We start from the raw sequence: 9,943 nt of genomic DNA, 5'->3' as shown, positions 1-9,943 counted from the left end.
GAGAGAGGATACAAATTATGAACAACAAATACACATCTATCAACAAGAGAATCTGAAAATCAAGTTGAGAATCTGATAAACAGAATGAACTGGTGATTATAATAAAATCAGGGGCATAGAATGGGAATGGACTGGCTATTCTTGGGGAGTAAAGGGGTGAGGGGGATGCGGGAAGAGACTGGACAAAAATCGTGCACCTATGGATGAGGACAGTGGGTGGGGAGTGAGGGAGGAGGGTGGGGTGGGAACTGGGTGGAGGGGAGTTATGGGGGGAAAAAAGAGGAACAAATGTAATAATCTGAACAATAAAGATTTAATTAATTTTAAAAAAGTATATTTTTCCTCTCTTATGAACTATTCTTTATTTATCTGTGTTTGACCATGAATACTATTATCATTAACCTGTCTCCTCATTACTGGTCAGTAGTTTCAGTCACAGAAAGATTTACTTTCCTCTCCAAAAATGTGCCTCTATTACTCTGACAACCTGTACCAAGTTCTGATAAAAAGCCACAGGTACCTGATTTATGTTGGCAGGCAAGTCATTTGTCTAAGATTTGACTGAATGGCTCGCTGCCCAACTCCCCTGAATGTAATCATGAATTTTAATTTCCATTCAGAAAGAAATTTCTTTTTACAAACAGCTGCATTTGAAGAAATATTAAACTTAAGAAGGCAAATATCTTTCAAGGCACAGTTTAAGTGTTAAACTTGAACTGGATGTGTTACTAATCTATATTTTACCAAGTCTTAACTTTTACCTAAAATCCCAGATCTCTGACACAGTATTACTGTTTAAGGATTTTCCTTTTATAGAGAATTATAGTATAGTTTTTGATATGTTAAAATCTTTTTCAATTTAACATTTTACCGGATCAAAGAGACTTTCTTTCCCTTGAACCCACATCAATGTTCCTTAAACAGTTTATTCTAATAGACACTACAATCTAGACAGATAGTGGTTAAGAACATGGGCTCAAATCCAAGCTCTGAGCCTTATCTTGTGCAAGTCATTTATCACACTAAGCTTTACCTCCTCATTCATAATAGTGTATGGGATTAATATATTGTATGGGCTTAATAACAATATTTCATAGGAATACAAGGTATCCCCCCAAAAATGTATACACACTTTAACAGCTGATAGCTCAATTTTGAAAATGAAATTTAATAAACATGGCCTTTATAATTATTCAAAGTGTGTGTATACATTTTGGGGGGACACCACCCTTAATAATAAAAGGCTAAGCAGTTGTCACGCTTTCATGCGTGATGCCCTTACGCCATCACAAGATGGCTGCAACCTCTGAGCGTGCGCCATGGGGACAGGGCCCCGGTGGCCGCTCTGCGTGGCTTCCACAGGGTCCAGAGGCCTCCACGTGGCCTGGCCCAGGGGCGGGGCCCGGCAGAGGCCTCCGCACAGTGAGGCCTGGGGGTCCCGCAGCTTGGCACTGAGGCAGGACCCCCGGCTCCAGCCTACCTCTTTGGGACAATCCATCAAGGAGCCCCGGATGGGTGGGCGGGGCCTCCCTCCTTGGGGCGATGGACTATGGGGCTCCCACACTGTGACAGGGCACAGGCCAGGCTGGGGGACACACACCCACCGAGTGCAAGAATTTTGTGCACCAGACCTCTAGTACATACTAGTAAAAGGGTTAATTAGATAACATATATAAAAGTTTGGCAAGTATCCATCTGGCTCCTAGCAATTGCTCAATGAATCCAATTCATGAACAAGTATTTACTGAACACCTACTATGGGTCAGCACTGTTCTAGATACTGGGATACAGCTGCACTAATTGTTACATGTAATTCAGGCCTTTATGAAACTTACATTTCACTTGGGGGAGAGACAACTAAAAATACATCATATAATATAATGTGAGGTAAATGTAGTTGTAACAGAGATAAATTAAAAAGGGGAAGGGGAGAAAGTAAGGAGGTGAAGTGTTATTTACACATGGTAGTCAGAAAAAGGTCTCTTGATAAAGTGACATTTGAACAGAAACTGAACTAAGTAAAGAACAGGCCATGTGCAGATGCAACATGTTGCTGCTATCAGGATGACAATAATCACCCCTGTTTATAACAATGCCTTTCATCTTCCACATCTTTACATACTTTGGGAGGCAGTATAGGAGAAATCAGCCAGTGGAGGGTTAGGGTTAGAGTCTTGGGTGCCATTGGCTTTATTACCATGAGAAAGTTAAATTATTCCTCTCTCTCTAGATTGTCTACTTGCCTATACTTCTGAAGATAAGAAAGACTACTTTGGTCATTGTATCCTCCAGTTAGGCATTATGATTATAATTTTACATTTCTATGGATAAGAAAGAAATGGGAAGTCTTAAAAGTTGCTATAAACAGAAATTATAATGAGACAAAAATAGCATTCTTTATGTAGGCTAAAAATGAAGTCTGGCAAGATGGAAATTAGATGTTTTATAGCACATTATATGGTCAAAGACATTAACTTCTTACACAAATTAAATCAAGAAATAGATTCCAATTATACGAGTACAAACGACTTCTCAAAGGAAGATACCTAACAGACAATACGACCATAACAAAATCCATATCACTTTGTTCTTTGCCCGTAATTGAAAATTATCTAACTTTCACAACCTCTGCTTTGTGGTTTTCTTGTAAAAGTGCAACATGATTCTTTAAACCAAGTGCATAACAATATTTACAACAGAGATAATGATTTGCGTATTTCAAATATCAGTACTTTAAATCAGGTTAATAGCTATATAAACTTTAAACTTCCACCTCATAAAACAATCGTATATAGCCCCTTAATCTTCTCTAGCTTTCAGTTTACAGTCATTTTCACAGGTAGTGCTGTAAAAGCATAAGATGATCAGCGCCACAGCTAGTGCTGGGGGTTTGGGAGGAAGAGAATAGCCGGCCCTGGAACAGCTCAGAGAATCTACTCCATTTACCTAGGCTTCTGTCATTAAAAATTTCACACAGTGAGAGATGTAACTTTATTTGAAATTACATATTCCCACTTAAGACAAGATCTGCATTTTTATGTGCCTCTTTTATAGCCTTGGTCTCTCAAATTAGACCTGGGTAAACAAGTAGACAATGCAAATATTTGGCTGGCTTGTGAAAGGAAGTATCAGTATATCTGAAAACCCAGTTGTATATGTCGTTAACCTAACATGGGTAAAAAGTATCTTCCTTACACTGAATTTTATTTCATACTAAGATATACTGGAATTGAAGTTCATACTTTCACATGTCTAATTAAGTATACAAAACTCCTGTCACTAAAGTTCTGGAGAGAATATGTCAAAGTTGTCCCCTAAGTTTATGGTTTGAGTATTTGGTGGTACCATTTACTGAGAAAGGAAGAACAAATTTTGGAGTTAAAGGTGATAAACTCAGTTTTAGGTGAAAAGTTAAAATATATTAGTTTTGGGAAATAAATAAATTCAAATTAGAAATATAAATCTGCAAGTCACTGATGTATAATAGGAAATAAAACCATGAGAATAGATCACCTTACGTAAAGAGTTTTTAAAATTCTGCAAGACTTAGCTGTGTTATTCGCAGTGTTATTTGGTGATGGGAGAGAAAACACTGATAGACTTTTTTTTAATTGAAGAAAAAAATGCGACAACTTGCTCCAGACTAAAGAATTTTCGTCAGGTTTTCTGCAATTAAAATGGAAAAGAGGAGGGAAGAGTAGGGATGGAAAAATACTACCAAAGAATGAGCCAATCTCATAATTCTAAATATTTGCAGGAAGGTAAATGCCTTCGCCACAGAATTAGTGATTAGCAACTATCAAAATCTTCTGTGAGAGGAATTTTTTAAGCTTAGCCTGTGAGTAAAGACTGAATAATAAAATGCAAATACAAATATGGACATTATGTTCTAGACCAGGGATGGGGAACCTTTTTTCTTCCAAGGGCCATTTGGATATTTGTAACATTATTCTTAAGCCATAGAAAATTATCAACTTAAAAACTAGCTGCTTTATTTGGTCAAACATTTTTTTTTTTTATAAATATTTTTTAAGGGGGAAACACATTTTTTTAAATATATTTTATTGATTTTTTACAGAGAGGAAGGGAGAGAGATAGAGAGAGTTAGAAACATTGATCAGCTGCCTCCTGCACATCTCCTATTGGGGATGTGCCCGCAACCCAGGTACATGCCCTTGACCGGAATCGAACCTGGGACCTTTCAGTCCGCAGGCCGACGCTCTATCCACTGAGCCAAACCGGTTTCGGCTTGGTCAAACATTTAATTAAATCATCCCTAATCCTTGGCAGGGCCAGACCAAATCATTTTGCCTGCCTTATGTGGCCCAAGGGCCAGACGTTGCCCATCCCTGTTCTAGACTATCAAAGGAAAGGATAATAATTGTCTTTTTAAATTTTTTTAGCTCAATTTGGATTATACACTAGCATTCTTGGCAATATCACTTAGTTCATAGTAAAAGTTATGCCTACATATATAAAAATCAAATCAGCAAATACTAACCTACCAGTTTTTATGTCTTCCCTATCGTCGACGAAAGGGGCCACATGCTAACCTGACAGGCTCAGAGAAGGCCTGCATGGTAGTCTTGCAAACTCAAAGACCTAAAGTAACCACAAAGGATGGTCTGAAATTAAACTTTAACTAAAAGCAGTTATGGTGGATAGTCTCCTCCTAGGCTGGTATCTTCCCTGTCAAGGTCAACCTTTACCTTAACTGAGCCTATCTGTCTTTTTGTATCTAAGATAACATATCCTTGAAATGTCTGGGTAACTTGTACCTTCCCTTTTTTTCCAGACTCCTTGGGGCACAACCAAATGCACCTAGGTGCCCGGACAGAGACCATAAATTCCTTCATTGTTATTGTTATCATGCTATTGTTGACTGTTCACTATCCTGTATCCACCTGAGTAAAAGAAGTATGTGTCTATCATTTTATTCTTTATCCAATCCCAGAGGTTCCCCCCACCCCACCACTTTGCTTTCTCCCACCTCTCTAATCTATCACCAATGGATCGCATGTAACCCACCTACCCTCTTCCTTTAATTGCAATGTATAAAAATAGATGAAAAACCGCCATTCTCTGGAGCATTATCCCAGTCCGTTGAGAGTCTGGGACCTGGGAGCTCACCTTGAAATGCGTCCTATCCTTCCCATCCAGGAGCTGCCTATTATCATGAGAAGATGAAAAACCTTGTGGCTAAAAGGGAACAATAGAGTCCTGGATGCCCCCTGCCCTTTGCAAACCCCCAGCCCACATTGCCTGTAATTTTTAACTATTCTTATTCCTTTGCCTACGTCCCCATGCCTGCATACCCAATCTTATTCTTTTGCCTACTTCCACATGCAATCTTCGTCCTTCTACCCCATATAGGCAGCTGGCTTATGTCGGGGGTACTGAGCAGATTTTCGTGGATGACCTACTGCTCTCCCATACTGCCGACATATTGGAATAACACTCATACCAGTATATGATTCAACCCTGTCTCTGCTTAATTGGCTCAAGGAGTGACAGGCAGCCCGTACCCATTGGTTGTCTCATTTCACTGTACTTGTAAGGCAGTGGTTCTCAACCTTCCTAATGCCGCGACCCTTTAATACAGTTCCTCATGTTGTGGTGACCCCAATCATAAAATTATTTTCGTTGCTACTTCATACTGTAATTTTGCTACTGTTATGAATCATAATGTAAATATCTGATATGCTATATGTGTTTTTCGATGGTCGCGACCCACAGGTTCAGAACCGCTGTTAAGGGAAGTTATCATTTACTGCCTTTAAGAGGAGCAAAATAGTTTTTAAAATTTCCAATCTCTTATAATATATTGTAAACGTAACAACCAGAATTACAATTCTAATTTACTCATGATTTCTAGAAATTTCTTGGACATCTTAGAATCTTGTATAAACTAAACCTTTGAAAGATTGAACCTTATAAAGTGAAGAAAAATCTTAAGTCTTTCATGAAAAGCTGGGGGTGAGGTGGAGTGGGGGAGCTAGGCCATTTGTAACCTAGCAAACATTGAATAAAGAAGAAACCATTTGAAACAAAACCAAGGAAATTGCTTCAACTGTATTTGCATGAGTAGTAACCACAAAATCCTTTTGTATCCAAACTTCTATTAAAAAATCTAAGAACTTTATTTACTGTGAAAAATTTTAACCGACAAAACATTCCTTATAAAAAGAAAACAAATGTGCATATATATACATATACCTACCTTAACAATAGGATTCAGCAGAACAACACCTGATTTCTTCGTGATGACCTGTTTGGTTGTAAAGTGATGATCTATAAGTTGAGGAATGTTTGAAAAACCAGTGCCTTCAAATCGATACAAACTCTGGGGAAAAAACAATAAAGTAGAATAAATGTAAAGTCATTGTTTCAGCATGACTACATTCACTAATAAGTTACATTTATGAAAAACTATTGTTGTACACTGTTAATACACTTAATACTACTGAAGTACACACTTAACAATGGTTAATAGTAAACTATGTGAGGTAATGGATATGAATTACCTTGATCTTGGTATTCATTCTATAATGTATAATAAATCATTACATTGTACTCTCTAAACACATGATTATATTTGTCAATTATTCCTCTATAAAGTTAAATATACATATGTATATTGTTTCTCCCTTTGTCTTCCTTCAGTCTACTCTTAACACAGAGGCCAGGGGATCCTGTTGTATCATTCCATTACTTTACTCAAAATTCTTACCTCCTTAGAATAAAAGCCAAAGTCTTTACCACAGTCAATGCACTCTATATATTATTCTGTGCTCTATCATCTCTCTTACCTCATCTATTAACACTACCCCATTCTACCATAGCCACACTCATTTCCTTCTTGTTTTATAAATGTACTATATACATTCCTTTCTCGGAACATATACATTTGCTGCTTGAACCAGTTCCTCAGATGGACATATGGGTAATGGCTTCCATACTTAATGTCAGTCTCTCATCAAATGTTACCTTTTCAGTGAGGCCTACTCTGGCCACCCTACACAATATTCAATATCCATTTTCTCATCCCAACTACATTTCTTACCTCCTTTTTCTCACTGAATTTTCCTGCTTAGAATTTATCACTACCTAACATCATGTATATTTTGCTTACTTATTCTGTTTAATTATCTATCCCCTCCTCCTTTAAAAATAGAGCTCATGAGGTTATACATCTTTACATTTATTTTATTCATCACAGTATCCCCGTGGTCTAGAACAGTGCCTGGCATATATTGCCTGGATAAATAAACATGTGTGACTGAATGAAATGCAGTGCATAGAAAATGGCTGTAAGTTAAAGCAAGAAGACAACTTAGAAATGAATACTAGAAAGTTCAATATCAAGTACAATGTTTAATAGAAAGCAATGACATGAAGTTCACACAGAATGAAATTTCAAATCAGACATTAGCATCATAATGCCTTATATAAACTGCTAATATACCTCTTATAACTAGAAAAATAGTGAATAAAATAATGGGACTTTTCAGTTTCCTTTTAAGAGTGTATCTAGTTTTCAATTTAAAGGCAGTTTTCTGCCATTGACATAGTAATTGTGATGTGCCAATACAGTGAGTAATGCAAGCAACAAACAGTACTTCCTTCATGGGCTGAAATAAGAAACTGATCCGTAGCAATTATTTTTTAAAGCAATCACTGAATTAGTGAAGTTCTGAGTCTGAACACAGCGCAAACCAATTAATTCACTTCCTTAAAGATAAAAATAAAGTAATGAATTTAAAAATGATGTTAAGACTGTGTGCTTATTAAGCAACTAAGAGGCCAAGAATAGTACAGACATTAAAAGTCTTGAGGACTTGTTTCTTGATATACTCAAAATTCTGAAAATTGCAATTGACCTTGTGCAGAGGAGTATAAATTTCTTATAGCTCAAATGACCTGAGTTTGGATTCACATACAAATGGGTTTTTCTGCATGCTTTAACAATAACATGATTCAGAGAGTTCAGACTAACTTTTAAGTAAGACTTCTCTTGGGAGCTAAGATTGTTACTAATGATCTCTTATGTGAATTCAAAAAGAAGCAATAAAAAATAATAAATTTCTACAAAGATCATTTTATTGTCAGTGCATGTCTTAAATATCACATAAAATGTCAATTAAAAAATAAGAAGTATGGCCCTGGCCAGTGCCTCACTGGTTAGAGTGTCAGACCCACACACCAAAAGGTTGTGGGTTCAATTCCTAGTCAAGGGCACATACCTGGATTGCAGATTCCACCTCAGGTCCAGTCGAGGTGAGTGGGGAAGGCAACCTATCGATGTGTCTCTTAAACTGATGTTTTTCTGTCTTTCTATCTATCTATCTCTCTCCCCCTTACACTCTCTCTAAAAAGAAATCAGTGCAAAAAATATCCTTGGGTGAGGATTAACCAATATATATATTATATAATTAGAATATATTTTTAAAATCTCAAAGAATATATACTGAACCCATGTGGGGGTGTTATTATAAAGCACATATTCATAATACATATTTCTGAGTTTCTATCCAGAGCACATATTACTTCTGTTTTTAAAACATTTATTACAGCTAGAATTGTTCCTGAGTTATCACTGTGCAACTTAAGAATCAATCACACATATAGATGAAAAATACATATAAATCAGGTTTTGTTGCTATACATATTTCATAATAACAAGGAAGTCAAACAGAACAGAATAAACACACAAAAATGAGAAGGGGATTCAAGGTATGTCTAAGTTGCCTGAGGAGATCCCCTAAAACAAAATCAAGGATAAACAGGCTTAAGGGGAAAAAAATGAAAGGAAAAATAATTTCTGAAAAAGACTAAGATGAATAAGCTGATTAAAAACAAAAGACTACAACACCTTTTTTGGTAAAATACCAAAAAATGTAAGATGTACACTTTGGCTTTCTCAAATAAAAATAGCATGCTGAATAGTTACAAATAGAAACCAGTACACATGGAAGCATTGGGGAATAATATTAATAAGGTTTGGTATGGCTTTTCCCAACTTTTATTCATTTTTCAGATGTGTCTCAAACTTAGCTTTCTTAATTTTCCTAGTTAAAAGTTTTCATAGCACTGTAAGCCTCCTCTCTAGACTGTAAGTAGCGTTCACCATTATATCCCTGGACCCTAAGAATACTCACTCAATTAGTGTTCCCTGGAAATTAACATTAATATGGTTTTGGACACTGACCTATGAACCAGAAGGTCACAGTTCTTTCTGATCAGGGCACATGCCCAGTTTGTGGGCTCAGTCCCCAATAGGGGCTGTGCAAGAGGCAGCTGATCATGATTCTCTCTCATCATTAATGTTTCTAGCTCTCCCTCTCCCTTCATCTCTGAAATATAGCTACTGAATGTGTGTGTGTGTGTGTGTGTGTGTGTATGTGTATGTAGTTTCCTAAGTCATGTATCAAAGAAAATCAGTGTCATTTTGACTTAAATCTACTGCTTGCCTTCTTTTGAGTCCTTGAATGGTTATGGTAGAATGGTTAAATAATCCCATGTGTAACAATGTGATAAGGCCACACACTTGGAATTAACTGTTATCCAAACAAGTTTTGGCTTTCTACTTGCTTTCACTTAATTTTCCATTAGTCCCACAGCATGAATTTAAAGATAGTTCAAAGAGTCTAGAGATTGTGGCAACAAAACAAAGTAAATCTAATGAGTACATTCGGAGACTAAATCTATCAGCTCAAAATGAACTGTAGCTTATGACAGAAATCCAATAATATCTGTTGAATGAATGCTGATTTAATACATTGAGCTATCCAAAATTTCACATAGTAACTACAACCTCTACTTTTGTGTTAATTTTTTTATCGGTCCATATCCCTGGGCCTTACATAGTATTTGCTCAAACAGTATTTCCTGCATGCATGCATGAATGAATGAATGAATAAATGAATCCTATCCTATATAATCA

At 36.6% G+C, this 9,943-nt stretch overlaps 1 protein-coding gene across 3 annotated transcripts in view; it reads right to left on the bottom strand.

Annotated features, from left to right (window-relative positions):
- Positions 1-9,943, bottom strand: part of FER (FER tyrosine kinase) — a 288,769-nt gene that overhangs the window by 151,085 nt on the left and 127,741 nt on the right. For 2 of the 3 annotated variants that reach the window (XM_006754263.2, XM_015568416.1), the window contains one exon: positions 6,221-6,343. In XM_006754263.2, the coding sequence (XP_006754326.1) occupies positions 6,221-6,343 (123 nt within the window). Of the gene's footprint in view, positions 1-6,220; positions 6,344-9,943 lie in introns of those variants that run through there. The other variant, XM_015568419.1, reaches the window with a different exon arrangement.

This window comes from Myotis davidii, unplaced genomic scaffold, assembly GCF_000327345.1.
Source record: "Myotis davidii unplaced genomic scaffold, ASM32734v1 scaffold812, whole genome shotgun sequence".
In the NCBI taxonomy this organism is placed as follows: Eukaryota; Metazoa; Chordata; class Mammalia; order Chiroptera; family Vespertilionidae; genus Myotis; species Myotis davidii.
This window is presented reverse-complemented; position numbering and strand designations above follow the sequence as displayed.